This window comes from Onychomys torridus, chromosome 6 (assembly GCF_903995425.1).
Source record: "Onychomys torridus chromosome 6, mOncTor1.1, whole genome shotgun sequence".
Taxonomy (NCBI): Eukaryota; Metazoa; Chordata; class Mammalia; order Rodentia; family Cricetidae; genus Onychomys; species Onychomys torridus.
Genome location: NC_050448.1, coordinates 44,281,331 through 44,296,380, shown reverse-complemented (window position 1 = coordinate 44,296,380; position 15,050 = coordinate 44,281,331). Strand labels below are relative to the sequence as shown.

Here is a 15,050-nt window from a genome sequence, read left to right as displayed (position 1 = left end):
CTTTCTAGTCCATCAATGTGGGAGACTTCAGGAGTTATTTTGTAAGCTGGAAAATTACTAAGAAAGAATACACTTTGGGAGCAATGATTGTATCAAGGAACTCTTCATGTGGACAGTTCTGCCCGTAAGGGCAGTGAGAAAATATGATGGAATGCCAAGTGTCTGGGATGATTCATGGCATTATTCTCTCAGAATGTTGTTTGTAGCCCCTGACTTACCTTTGTGGGGAGCACTCCAGGCCAGACAGTGTCTACATCTTTGTCATGCTGAAGAGAGACTTACCTGCAGGAGACCCCCCTTCATAATCTGATTGCAGGTGAATTAAAAGAATACAGTTCATTGTTTAAAACATAGTTTTTTGTTTGTTTGTTTGTTGTTTTGTTTTTGTCGGAGCTGAGGACCAAACCCAGGGCCTTGCACTTGCTAGGCAAGTGCTTTACCACTGAGCTAAATCCCAGCCCCCTAAAACATCGTTTTAAATGTGCACTCAGCTGATTAAACAACTCAGAGGCTGGGTGTAGTGCTCACACATTTAATCCCAGCACTCCGAAGGCAAAGGCAGACTCCGTGAGTACAAGGTCAAGCTGGTGTACATAAGAAGTCTGGTCCAGGCCAGCCAAGGATACATAGCGAGACACTGTTTAATAGATGAATAAACAAACAAATAAATGGGCTTAGATGCCCCCACACACACTTTGGGGTGTCAATAGATTAAGCAAGATAAACTTTTTTCTGACTCTTGTAGCAGTCCTTAAAAATACAAGTCAATCATGAAGATCAATGGTTCTCAACATGTAGGTCTCAACCCCTGGGCAGGTGAAATGACCCTTTCACAGAGATCACATAACAGATATTTACATTACGACTCATAACAGTAGAAAAACTACGGTTATGAACTAGCAACGAGAATAACTATGGTTGGGGTGGGGGTCACCACAGCAGGAGGAACTGTACTAAAACCACCGAAGTAGAGCATCACGAAGGACATCCCTGCAAACAGAGTGGAAAATTAAATGTGTGGTTTCACAGAGTGAGTTTGTGCCGTCCACTAGCAACTCCCTACATCCTTAAACTTGCAGTGACATTAATGCAGAGGCAGGGAGGGAAGATCATTTCTTCCAGGCGGTGACTCTACCCAGACAGGGCTCCCTGTTTTGAACTTCTGTATCTCACTCTGGGTTTCCTGCTCCCGCTGGGGCGCGGCCCTGCCATCACCTGCTCCAACCTGGCCTACCTACCGGACCGGCTTCCTGCGTGGCTTCCCCGCCCCCACCCAATCTCGGAAGGGAAAGTGTAGATTTCCACGAACACAGGGCGCTCTGTCTTCTCGGGCTGCAGCGGCTCCCCCTTCCTGGAGCCGCCTTTGTGCTTGGAGGTAGCTCGCCCAGCCAGGGCGAGCAGCCGGTCACCTGACCCGCCCCGGGAGCAGCTAGTGGCTTCCGCCGCATTCCTGGAATTCTTCCTCGCGGCAGCGGCGGGTGGACGGCTGCGGGTTCTCTGTCCGCCGCCCGCCCCAGCCGGCTAGAAGCCTTCGGCCAGTGACAGCAAGTGAGCCTTGGAGGAGGAGGAGCTCGCAGGTAAACTGAGTTTGCGGGGACAGCTGCGACTCCCTGAAATGGGCCGCTCCACGCAGAATCATTCCTCTTTCGTTGCGCCTGTTTTTTTTTGTTTTTAGGAAAGTTAACTTGCCAATGGGTACCTCCTTAAAAAACAAACAAACACATTCAAAACTAAGAAAAGAGAGTAGGTCTCAAGTTAGGTTTCCTTACACATCGAGGGGAGCAAATTAAGAGAGAAATGAAAAGCGCAGAGTAAAAAGACGGTTTATAAAAACAGATTTCTTCTTGGTTTTGTATAACCTCAGGAAAGGCATTTAAAGTAATGAATGAGTGCTCTTCTATATCCACCCACTAGGTTAGTGGGTATATTGAGAAGTGTCTAACTAAGAGCTTAGTGCTCAGAAAGGATTTGAGTATGCACACATGTATATGCATGTTTTCATGTGTGCACATAGGTGCCAACCATTCGTGCACATACATGCGTATATTTGGTCCACAGTACTATAATATCTAGAAAGATAAATAGTACAGTTTAGGCAGATCTGACCAGGCTCAGGCCATGCCTTCAGCTTCAGTTACAAAATAAACAAGCAGGAGAAACCAGACATCTAAGCAAAACATTGACCAGAAAATAAATAACTGCTTTGCCAATCCTAATTCTGGAAGAAAAAAAAAGAGAGAGAGAGAGACAGTTTGGTGCAGCCCAAGTGGAACATTCCTTCAGTGAGGGGATGGGGAGGCAGCTCTGTCATAATCATGCATGGTAGTGTCTTTGGCTACGAAAGTTCCTGGGAGAGCTTTGTACCTGGAGACCTACAGCTTTCTGTCCTAACTCTGCAACTGTTCTTTGGGCATTTGAGCAGCTGTTTATTTTTTTCTCTTAGGTTCAGGTTTTCATTGCATGCCTTGTCGTAATCACATGACTCAAAACTTGGGAAGCACTCAGAGTAATGCTTGAAGATGGCAAACACCAGCTCTTGGTTGTGTTGGGGGAAAGACATTGGTTGTGTTTCTTGCCATCGTGTCTGGCACCATTTATCAAAGGACGGGCAAAGAAGGGTGTATTAGATCACAGTTCTATGTGATACAAGAGTTTTCAAACTGAAGACCCATAAACTCGGAGTAAACTGTTCCTTTTTAAAGCTTGGGTTCCTTGATGCATAAACAACCATATAGAAATCTGACTGCATAGAAAGGGTCTGATATAATGTGAGTAGACTGAGTGGGGAGACCCAGCAAGGCCTCTCTTCAGATCTTTCTTCGCCTCTCTGTGTGGCATTCCTTCTTGGTTATAGGGCAGAGGAAGTCTTCTGTCAGGAAAGCTGTGATAGAGAATGTCATCGCTAGCGCCAACACATAGGCAAGAGAGTAGAGTGCAGATCCTCGCCTTTGTGGTTTGCTTTGCTCTAGCTTCTGTGACCTGCCTTGCAGAAGAGAGATTCTAATTGCTGTGGCTTGCTTTCTGCAGGGAGGGGAGGAGAAAAGGCATCCGGAGACAGGGGGACACCAGGTCATATTGAAACTTCACTCCGAGGCAGCTTCTAGCACCTTCACTTTAGGGTATTGTTTTCTTAATCCCAATAGTCTCGTTTTACATGTCATCAACTTTGATCTTTAGTATATTGTGGTAGAATAGCCCTGCATTAGACCCGTTTTGCAGATGACACAAGGAAAAGTATGCACCCATGATCCTTCAGGCTTATAATCCCAACCTCACCTTAAAAAACATCTCTTGCTCTGAGTTTAGCACATGTGTGATGAGTGAAATCTGTAAATTCCTTGGTATCCGAAAAGATGTTGCTCAAATGCCGTTTCCTCTACTGAGCCTTTAGTGTCCTCTTCTGCTAATGGTGGACTGCCTCTGACTCCCTCATTCTCTTTTGTAATACCCAGGAGCCTGTTCTCTAGATCATATCCACATGGCAGACTATTTAGTTGAATTGCCATTTTAAGGAAGAAGGGCCTCTCTCTTTTGGTTACAGTTCCAGGGGATACAGTTAATCATGGTTGAGGAAGTATGGCAGCAGGGGCAGCTGGTCACATTACATCCAAAGTCAGGAAGCAGAAAGCAATGAATGTTGATGTCCAACTCACTTTCTTCATTTTATTCAGTCTGGAACTCCAGCTAAAGTAACAGGGCCACCCAGATTTAAAATGGGTGGTCTCACCTCGACTAACCTAACCTCCATAATTCCTCAAAGACATGCCCAGAGATTAGTTTCCATGGTGAGTTTAAGTTCCATCAAGTTGGTAATCAATATAAACATCATGGTGCCTAAAGAAATGTTTTCACATGAAGGGAACAGTAGATCAAGCTGGAAACATGCCTGAGATGCTTCACAGCAGGCATCATATAGAGTGGAAAGGAGCTCAGGGAGCAGTTGCCTGTGGGGCTCCTCTCCATAGGATGCACCTCTCCTCCTTTCTGATTCCGTCTCTGATGTGTCTCGGGCAGCTCAGTTGCTCCATGAAGTGCAGACATTGTCCAGTGACCAAAGCAAAAACTCATTTCTATCCCTTATTTATGTTTCTGGCTATTATTTTATGGAGATTATCCCTTGCAACTGGAGAAAGGATGTGTTAAAAAAGAACTAACCTAACATCCTTTTAAGATACTGAAGTTCATCATTCCTCATTTTTCCAGGGAGCATAATATTTTGGAATGCGCTCACTCTGCCTCTCCCCCCAAAGTCTCCCTACCACCCTTCCTTTTACATTCCAGAGCTCCTCTTTCTTCTGCGTGTCCTGTTCTCTGGCTCTTCTAAACCCCAGGGTGTAAATGGGCAAGGGTGCCGGGCAGAAGACACAGTCATGTTCCCACTTCCTCACTCTCCCCACACCTTCCTTCTTAAATGTTAGTGTTACTCTAGAGCAGTGGCTCTCCACCCTCCTAAGCTGCAACCCTTTAATACAGTTCCTCATGCCGTGGTGACCTCCAACCCTAAAATTATTCTTGTTGCTACTTCATAACTGTAATTTTGCTGCTGTTATGAATCATAATGTAAATACTGGTGTTTTCTGATGGTCTTAGGCGACCCCTATAACAGGGTCATTCATCTCCAAAGGGGTCATGACCCACAGGTTGATAACCACTGCTTTAGGAGATTTCTTTCTAACAGTGGCTGGAACAGCAACTTCTCCATGTAGCTGGAAGGTTTTTCTGGTCCCACCAGGCCCTGTGGCCCTGCATCCTGCAGCTGCTTATAAAATAGTCATTCAGATGCTTAATATTATTTACAAACTGTGTGGCCTATGGCAGGCTTCTTGCTAGCTAGCTCTTTCATCTTAAATTAACCCATTTCTATTAATCTATGTTTTGCCACATGGTCATGGCGTTACCAGTCTGCTGGCATCTTACTTCTCCTTGGGCAGCAGCTGGCATCTTTCTTGCCTTTCTTCTTCCTGTCTCTCTCTTGGATTTTCCCACCTGGCCCCATCCTTCCCTGCCATAGGCCAGTGCAGCTTTATTTAACAACCAGTCAGAGCACCACATATTATTCATAGCATAACAGAAAGACATCCCATAGCATCTCCATGTTCAGTGAGTTGTATTGTGTGGATGTTGTCTTCAGTAATGGGGCCTAGTTGTCAGTTTGTAAAGAGCAACATATTGTTCTACCAGCAACCTGGGTTGTTTGGGGATTCCCACGGGACCACTTTGGCCGACAACTGGATTAGATGTAACCCAGTCTTGGTACTATGTAGTACGAATCCTAATCGTTATTGATAAAAACCTGGGGCCAGATACTGGGGTAAATGCTGAAAGATCAGAGAGACAAAGGAACAAGCCACAGTCACCTCTCACTTCACCAATTCCTCAGCCTGAGGAGACTGAGCTCCTATCTCCTCCCACCTTATATTCCTTTCTCCACCTAGCCATATCACTTCCTGTCTTCACCTCCCTAGTGTTGGGATTAAAGGTGTGTGTGCCTCCCAAGTACTGGGAGCAAAGGCATGAGACCCAAGTGCTAGGATTAAAGGTGTCTGCCACTACTGCCTGGCCTCTGTGGCTATCTAGTGGCTGGCTTTATTTATTAGAGTACACACAAAATATCATCACAGGACTAGAAACCTCTTTTGGTGACAAGACACAGCCAGTAGGACTCTGTCTCCCTCATTATTTGGTAATATCATTTTTATAGCCTTCATATTTGTACACATTTTAGAAAGTTTCTACTGTATTAGGTTTCCATACTGCCCCTCAATACCCCTTAATTTTAGCTGTCTCTCCCTGTATTCTCTCCCTCAGCCCCCTCTCCTCTCCTCTTCCCCACTGGATCCTCCTAGTCAGCCCGATTCATCCATAATTATCTATTTTATTTCCCATTCCTAACAAGATCTATCTGTACCCTCTAGTCCCTTACTCTGTACATAGCCTCTTCAGTACTAGGGACTGTAGCTTTGTTATCATTGATTAAACAGCTCATATCCACATGTAAGCTAATATAAACCATATTTGCCTTTCTGATTCTGGGCAACATCACTCGGAATGAATTTTTCTAGCTCCATCCATTTGCCATTAAAATTTCACAATGCCATTTTTAAATGCTATTTTCTAAATACTCTGTTGTGTAACTGTACATTTTCTTTATCCATTCTTCTGTTGAGGGACACCTAGGTTGTTTCCAGTTTCTGGCTACTATGAATAAAGCAGCAATGAACATGATTGAGCAAATGTCTTTGTGGTAGGATGAAGTGTCCTTTAGGTATATGCCCAAGAGTGGAATAGCTGGGTCTTCAGGTAGATCAGTTCCCATCTTCCTGGAAAACCACCACGCTGATTTTCATAGTGGCTGTACATGTTAGCACACCCACCAGCAACGGATAAGTGTTTCCCCTTGCTCCATATTCTCCCCCAGCATGAGCTGTCACTTATTTTGTTGACTTTAGTCATTATGACAGGTGTAAGATGAAATCTCAAAGTCGTTTTGATTCGTAGTTCCTTGATGCTAAGGATGCTGAACTTTATTAAACTCTCAGCCATTTGAGTTTCCTCTATTGAGAATTTTCTCTTTGGATCTGTACCCCATTTTTAATTTGATTATTTGTTTTCTTGTTACCTAATTTCTTAATATATTTTGGGTATTAGCTCTCTGTCTTAGTTAGGGTTTTTATTGCTGTGAAGAGACAGTGTGACCATGGCAACTCGTATAAGGAAAACATTTAATTAAGGTGGTGGCTTACAGTTTCAGAAGTTCAGTCCATTATCATCATGGCAGGAGCATGGTTCCATGCTGGTGACCTGGTGCTGTCTACATCTTCCTGGCAACAAGAAATGGTCTGTCTCACTGGGAGTAGCTTCAGTATAGGAGACCTCAAAGCCCACTCCCATAATGACACAAATCCTCTAACAAAACTACACCTACTCCAACAAAGTCACATCTCCTCATAGTGCCACTCCCTTTGGGGACCATTTTCTTTCAAACTACCACACCCTCTATCATATGTGTAGTGGTTAAAAACAAAAAACCCAAAAACACAACAAAAAAACCTTTTCTCATTCTGTAGGCTGCTGCTTTGTCTGAATGATGGTGTCTTTTCCCATGTAGAGGCTTCTCAGTTTCATGAAGTCCCATTTATTAATTGTTGGTTTCAGTTTCTGAACTAATGGTGTTCTGTTCAGAAAATATTCTCCTTTGCCAATCAATGGGGCTATCCTCCACTTTCTCTTCTGTCAGGTTCTGTGTATTTGGTTTTATGTTAAGGTATTTGATCCATTTGGAGTTTTATGCAGGTGAAAGTATGGTTGTATTAGGATTCTTCTACATGCAGACATCCAATTTGACCAGCTCCACTTGTTGAAGATGCTGTCTTTTTTCCAGTGTGTTTCTGGCTTCTTTATCAAAAACCAGGTGTTCATAGGTGTGTGGATTTGTGTCTAGGTCTTTAATTCTATTCCATTGATCAATAAGTCAGTTTTATGCCCATACCATGCTGTTTTCATTATTATGGCTTTGTAGTACAACTGAAAATTGAGAATAGTGATACCTCCAGCAGTTCTTCGTTTTTTTATTAAGAAATTGTTTATTCATTTTACACACCAACCACAGATCCCCCTCTCCTCCCTCCACCCCTTCTTCCCACAGCCTTCCCCCACCCTAAAACCACCCCCTTTCCTCCTTCAAAAAGGTAAGGCCTCTCATGGGGAGTCAGCAAAGCCTGGACCAAGCTCCTCCCCCTGCATCAAGGCTGTGCAAGGTGTCCCACCATAGGTAATGGATCCATATATTTTTAAGGGACGTATTCATTTTCTCTTTAAATATCTCTATAATATTCATAAAGCCTGTTGTAAGGTATTTTCCTGTGTTTCAGTTATGTTGATATTCAGAACCTGACAGGGTTGCTGGGCTCTAGTGGAGACATATTGTCCTGACTGTTATTGTGTTTTTATACTGGAATCTGGACATCAGGGATTGGGAAGATTGTAATTTCTAAGTATTGATATCTGCTCTTGTCTTTGTTGGGTGGATATTTTGTTCCTTAGTTTTGTTATCCTCTCTGGTTCTTAGTAGAGCATAGTGGCTGTGTGTTGCCTGGTAGGAAATTATTATTATTATTATTATTATTATTATTATTATTATTATTATTATTGGTGTGGGAACTGGGGGTTCTAGGTAAAATGTGTTTCTGGGTATTGGGAGCTGACACTGCAGAATGGGGATGGGTTGGGGTGGGTTGAGGGGATTCACAGGAGGGAAGAAAGCAGAGAACTCCACCAGGATCTGTTTAGTTCGTCTACTGGGAATGGGTCCAGACAGTGAAGAAAGGTCACATCAGGTCTACTATTGAGCTGGGTGTGAGACTAAGGGATTGTACTTGGAGAAATGGAGGAAAAGAGGAGGTTCTGCAGTTAGCCTACTTGCTTGCCTAGTCAAAGTGTCCTGTGGCTTCCCAGGGTCCTGCTGGAGTTGGGGGTTGGGACAAAGCAAATAGTTTGTGGAGGGAGGTTGTGGGAGGGGGGTATCTATGGGATTTACCGGAGGAGATAAGGGGAAAGGGGAAGGGAGGCTGAAGCAGGTGTTCTGTTGCAGGGCTGGGGACAAGGCTGGGGGACTGGATTTGAAGAAACAGAAGGAGAGGTGCCTATCTGCTTCCCTGGCTGGAGTAGATGGGAGTGGGATAAAGCAAAGAGTTGAGGGAGAGAGGTAAGGAGGGGAACATCTGTGTAGTCTCCTGGAGATGAAGGCTCGTGATGGGTGGTGGGGGTGAGGTTGGCAAGTAGGTGGTCTGCTGTAGAGCTAGGCATGAGACTGAGACTGGGGGATTGGATTTGGAGTAGCTGATGGAGAGGTGAAGATCTGATGTGTTAGCCTACCTGTTTCCCTGGCCAGAGTGAACCTTATTTTTCTAACACTGGAAGATAGTATAAAAATTGTACAACAACAGATAAGAATGCCCTTGAAACCCCTAAAAAGGGCCCATGAATAATTGAAATACTGCAGATAGATTGGCTTGAAAGATTCCACGAAAGATTTGGCTTGTGCCTAGATACCACAGTAAACAGAGGATAAGCATCTTGAACTTTAAAACTGCATACAACATAGAGAGGTGCTCCCACAGCAGTAGCTCCCAGGGGAGATCTGAGAGTACCCAGGGAACCAGAGTCCTCTTTCTTCTCCCTCTCATTCTGGGGAACTCATTCATGCCGAAATGATGGTCAGAATCATCCACTGCTCTTAAGTACCTCACTCTGGGCTCTTGTTCTCTGAGAAAATGGCTACACTTACCAATTGCTTTCATGAAAGAAGAGCTTCCACTTCACTGTAAACTGTGGTGGAAAGTCCACTCACCCAAAAGCAGATTAGCCCCATAACAGCTACTAAGGGACCTGGAGGAAGTCATCAAACACCCCTGGCCACCAAATGCCTGCTGAGGTCTCTACTGATGCAGACAATCTATAATTCCATTAGCTCCAGAAGGGAACTGAAGAGAATAACCAGGTATCCAACTTGTCCCCTTGCTCTATTCTCCGTGAACTCTGTTACATAGTGGAGAAGTGAAGTGAAATTGTCTTATTCCAACTGAGTAACATAGGGAGGATACCTGATCCCAAAGGCCTTCCTGTTTAGCCTGCCCTGCAGTACTATCACGTTCTACATCAGCACTCAAGTTCAATTTCAGGAGAGATCTCCCGAACCCACATACCAAGATGAAGCCCTTTATCTCATGGCTATTTGAATAGAGTGCCCAGGACTGACGTGAGGAGATAACTCTGTAGACTGAAGAAGGAGGGACTTCTGTTGCCGTGCTGGTGGGACGTGCAGCCAATGGAGTAAACTAGGCCTTCTGTCAGGTTCTGGTGGGATGAGCCCCGAACAGTGGCTCCAAAAGATGCTTCCTGTGCTCTCCATTTCCCTCAGCCTCCACTGCTCTGAATTCCCATGGGCTCTGCTTGCAGGGGATCCAGCAAGCACTGGACTTGTTCCCTGCTCTTTCTCTTCTTTACCTGCCTCACGGAGAAAAGCGGGGCGGCGGTGTAGAAAAGACAGATCAGGAAGACGTGTGTGAGTCTTGTGTCGCTCTTTCAAAGCTTCAAATTTAATTCTTGGGAAATCTGATATTTTCTGAAAGAAAGAATTTTCTGAGATTAAAAAAAAAAAAAATAAGAAAGAGCTCATTCAGATACCAGCAAACAAGAGTTAATTACTCTGTGTATGGGCTTCCAATTCTCTTCCCGCTTTCTCTCTCCCTCTCCTCCCTGCCCCTGCTATCAAGGTCACGTTCTGAGCTCATGCCATCTGCCATGCTGCCACTGTCCACATTGTGTCATTTGTTTCTGTTACAGAGACTGCCAAAGGAGACCCCAAAGTCTGAAGAACAATGGCCCTTTGTGGAATATGAAGTGTACCTATGGCTGCATGGTTTTCTCTCGCTAACGGTGGAGAGCTGAGCATGGCCCTGGGTCCTCAGAAAGCCAGCTGATCCAACTCATCATGCATCAACTTTTCAGATTGGTTTTGGGACAAAAAGATCTTTCCAGAGCTGGGGACCTCTTCTCTTTAGATGACGCTGAGATTGAGGACAGCCTGACAGAAGCTTTGGAACAGATTAAAGTCATTAGCTCATCTTTGGTAAGTAAACTGAATTGTAGACTAGACCTCTAAAGTGTCCAGTCTTGGAGCCAAAGATTATATACCTCCCAGCAAAGGGAACGAGGAAAGGCCAGTGATATCTATAATGTGTGGTTTAATTGGTATCCTAGAAAAATAAAACTGAACAAGCCGTTATCTTAGGCCAGCTTTTGCCCCCTCATGGAAACCTGAATGCTGGAAATCTCACAAATGGATTCTTTGGAGACTATTTTTACATCCTTGAAATGTCATGGAGAAGAGGGGTGTAACAACTTTAAGAAAAGCAGACCTGCCAAGCTGCACAACTACATCAGCAAACAAGGCAGGCAGGGTATGTGGCGTCTGAATAATGAAGGGCGGCAGGTGACGCCTCTGGCACACTGGTAATATGAGACACGGACTGCCAGAGCGCTGCTGCCAGAGATGACAGTTGCCCAGGGCTTGATGATGCTGATTCTGTTTACTTATGCATTGCCTCGCTCTCTGTAAAAACCTTTCCTTTGCTTCATTTTCTACCCTCCAGTCTCCAGCTAATTCAACTCCGTGATTAGTCCCAAATATGAGCACAAACCTTTAAGATCCCAATCGATCCCCCCTCCCTTTGTTTTGTCTCTTTGTTAAAATTAGTCTGAAAACTCATCCCAAAGCAGAGACATGTGCAGTGTGGTTTGACGTTGACCTTCCTGGTTAGGCTCGGACCTTCCTGGAGATTAGTCCCGCTTCAAAGTGCTCAAGCGCTAAGCACCTGTCACATCCACATCCTCACGACTCAGTAGTGTTTGCCCACACTTAGCACAGACACCCATTGGGAGGGGGAAGCTGTGGGACTTGAGATACCGACATGTGTTTGGATTTCAGGGGAATCCTTATAAAAAAGGAGCGCCGGCAAGCGGCGAGGCTTTCTCCACATGCCTGTCGTCATGTTCGCTTGCTCCTCACTCTCTCTCTCTCTCTTTTTTTTTTTTAAAGATCTAGTCATGTATTTTATGTATGAGTGCTCTGTCCTCATGCACACCAGAAGAAGGATCAGATCCCATTACAGATGGCTGTGAGCTACCATGTGTTGCTGGGAATTGAACTCAGGACCTCTGGAAGAGCAGTCAAAGTGCTCTTAACCTCTGATCCATCTCTCCAGCCCCCTGCTCTTCACTCTTAATGCACCAATTCCCCCACTGGCCAACAAGGTCATTGCCCTAACATCCTTCTTTGACAGCAATTTACGTGTTCCTATTTTTTCCAGACCGTTCATCAACGTATTCTGACTCAAGACAGGCGGCATTGCAAGTGCAGTTTCACTTTCTGGGAAATCCCTAGGAATCCGCACTAGCGATTCCTGTGCTGTTTCCAGCAGCCCCTCCTTCACTCCTCTAGAAGTAAACCACCCTCCGGAATAGGCCATTGCTGTTCATCTTCCTTGGAAAAACAAGCCTACTCAGACTAAGTTCCGAAAGCCTGTGCTGTTTCCACCAGAGGTCACTAGTGGCCTGTGCTTTCTTTTGTTTCTTTCAACCTGCCTCACAGACTTTAGGACTGGGCCTGTTACGAGTCCCCACTGGTTCAGTGAGGGTGCCGTTTAAGTCTAACAGCAAATATGTCGTCCTTAGGAGGGCAGCTGGGACTGAGTCCTCTAGCCAGCACCTCACCTAGCCAGCAGTTCCTGACTCTGCTAACTGCGGTCTCACTGCTCATCCTCCAGCTAGCCCCAGGGAGCAGTGGAAGCCAGGCACTCCTCCTTTTCCTTCTCCGATCAGGATCAGTCCGCTGTGCCGACCTGGCTGACCTGCCTCTTAGCTCTGTTAACTCTATTTCTTAGGATGTGGCCCAGGTCTCCCTTGTAGTCTGGCTCTTTCCTGATGACCCTGGATCATAGTAATTAGTTCTTCTTCACGAACAGAACTAGCAGTTTCCTTTTGAATTGCCTTTTCCAACCTCTCGTTTTGTTTTTCTCCCTCTTAAATTTCTCTTTGTTAACTATTGACTCTGTATCACAAGGTCCTTTGATGGGTCCTTAAGCAAGGCGCCTACTTGCTCCAACTCTGCTACTAACAGAAGGATGGGAAAGAGCGAGATCCTCCATCGCAGCTTAGCAATCAGAATTTAGTCCTAGGAATTCTGAGGAAGAAATCAGCAGGCAGTGATTTATCATGTTAGTAGCCGGAAGAGATAGTACTTCGTTTCTTTGTTCTCTAAAACTGTGTCTGTCTTGCCCACTCTTTCTTCTGAGATCAAGTACTTCAGTGTTGCCTTCAAGTCTGTGCACCATCTATTACCAGCAGCAGCTGCTGCAGCACCATCATCATCATCATCATTTTATGCTTGTCTGGACTTCTGTTGCTTATGATTCAAGAATCTTGCTGGGTGGTGGTGGCCCATGCCTTTGATCTCAGCACTGGGTGATGGATGGGGGGCAGAGGCCGGTAGATCTCTGAGTTCGAGGCCAGCTTGGTCTACAGAGTGAGTTCCAGGATAGCCAGGGCTACACAGAGAAACCCTGTCTTGAAGAAAAAAAAAAAAAAAAAAAAAAAAAAAAAATCTTGACAAAGACAAAGCTCTTCCAACAACTGTTGGAAGTTAAAAGTTACTGTGTGTGTTGACTAGTGTTGATTATCATCTTGACAGGATCTGAAATCATCTAGGAGACAAATCTCCAAGCTCACATGTGAATCATTTAGAATGGGTTCATCTTTGAGCGTGTCTGTGAGGAATTGCCTTGATTGTATTAACGTGGGAAAGACCCACCCTAATAATGGTTGTCGTCATTCCCTGGGCTTGGGTTCTGGACTTCTAAAAAGGAGAAAGCTCACAGAGCACACATATTCATTGTTTTCTGCTTCCTAATTTTGGATACAACTAGACCAAGCTGTCTCAAGTTCCTTCTACCAGAACTTCTCAGCCATGATGAATAGTAGCCTGGAATTATAGACCCAGGAAACCCTCTCTCCCCTAAGGTGCTTTTGTCAGAGTATTAATCACAGCAACAGGAAAAGAAACTAAGACATACCACATTCCTCCTCTTACCCAGAAGAAATCTTGCTCCTCAAACATTTTACTCATTTTTTGTTCTAGTCTCTGTTTTTAGCCATTAAGTTCCAGCCTCAGTTCCTAAGAGAAAAACTTTAAACCGTTGAAAAACAATTGTCAGGTCTCACCTATGGCTTCTCTTTCCATACCTGTGGCTTCTCTTTAATATCTGTGGGTTTTCCAGGATAAGGAAGGTGTCTGTGTCAGGGAAAGATTGTACCTCCTGACATCCTACATAAAACTCTTAAATCTGTGATCCGCAAAATGCAGTTTGTCAGTATGTGGGGAAAGCTATACAAATTATGCTATATAAATACAATTTTGATGTAAGTTACAATAATTTATCTATTTATAATAAAAATGATAACTCATATGTATCAGAATTTTTATGTCTCCTGTTGTTCTGACCAAGTCTCTGCTCTGACTTTTGGAGAGGAAATGTTATTGATTATATTCCACCCTCCCTATTGCAGTCATAAGTCAAGCCTCAGTTCCAACTCACCTGTGCAATCTCTTACAGACTGTTTCTACTGAGGCCCTTGAGCTGGCTAATCCCATCCATACAAGTAGAATTCATTGATTTCACTCTCTATAGTTAGGTTTTCTGTTTGTTTCTTTTTGTTTTGTTTTACTCTTTGGGGTCTGACATCCAGCTCCCAAATAAATACATGGAGACTTATTCTTACTTATGAATGTCGGGCCTTAGCTTGGCTTGTTTCTAGCCAGCTTTTCAACTTAAATTATCTCATTTCTCTTTAACTATGTCTTTGTCTCTGGGCTTTTTACCTTTATTTACTCTATATAACTTTCCTTTTTACTCCATGGCTGGCTGTATGGCTGGGCCCTGGCATCCTCCTGTCCTTCTCTTTTTCTCACTCCTCGCTTGCTCCTCTTGCTCTTCTTCCTAGATTTCTCCTATTTATTCTCTCTGCCTGGCAGCCCCACCTACGCCTCTTTTCTGCCTAACTGTTGGCCGTTCAGCTCTTTATTGGACCAATCCGGTGTTTTCAGCAGGCAAAGTAACACAGCTTCACAGAGTTAAACTAATGCAACATAAAAGAATGCAACACATCTTTGCATCATTAAACAAATGGTCCACAGCGTAAATGAATGTAATACATCTTAAACTAATATTCCACAATTCTCAAAGAGAAATCTTGTATCCAAGTTCTCAGAGAATACTTCATTGTAGCTCCAAGCACTACCCACGTTCTCAACACTCTGGATCCCCTTGCTTGGGGTCATCTTAATTTATTATTGCAATTTATCATTGTTTTTGTCCTTGGGCCAGTTGCCCAGAGCCATTGCTAATGTTCATCAGATAAAGTGCTCTGCTTCTAAACTACCATTTTAATAGCAATAACACTCATTTCCCACATTTATCCTGGGACATTCTAAG

At 44.3% G+C, this 15,050-nt stretch overlaps 1 protein-coding gene across 1 annotated transcript in view; it reads left to right on the top strand.

Annotated features, from left to right (window-relative positions):
- The first annotated feature begins 1,438 nt into the window (after positions 1-1,438).
- Positions 1,439-15,050, top strand: part of Veph1 (ventricular zone expressed PH domain containing 1) — a 205,886-nt gene continuing 192,274 nt past the window's right edge. Inside the window, exons 1-2 of the mRNA XM_036189338.1 lie at positions 1,439-1,577; positions 10,345-10,630. Of these exons, the coding sequence (XP_036045231.1) occupies positions 10,493-10,630 (138 nt within the window). The 5' untranslated portion in view covers positions 1,439-1,577; positions 10,345-10,492. The remainder of the gene's footprint in view (positions 1,578-10,344; positions 10,631-15,050) is intronic.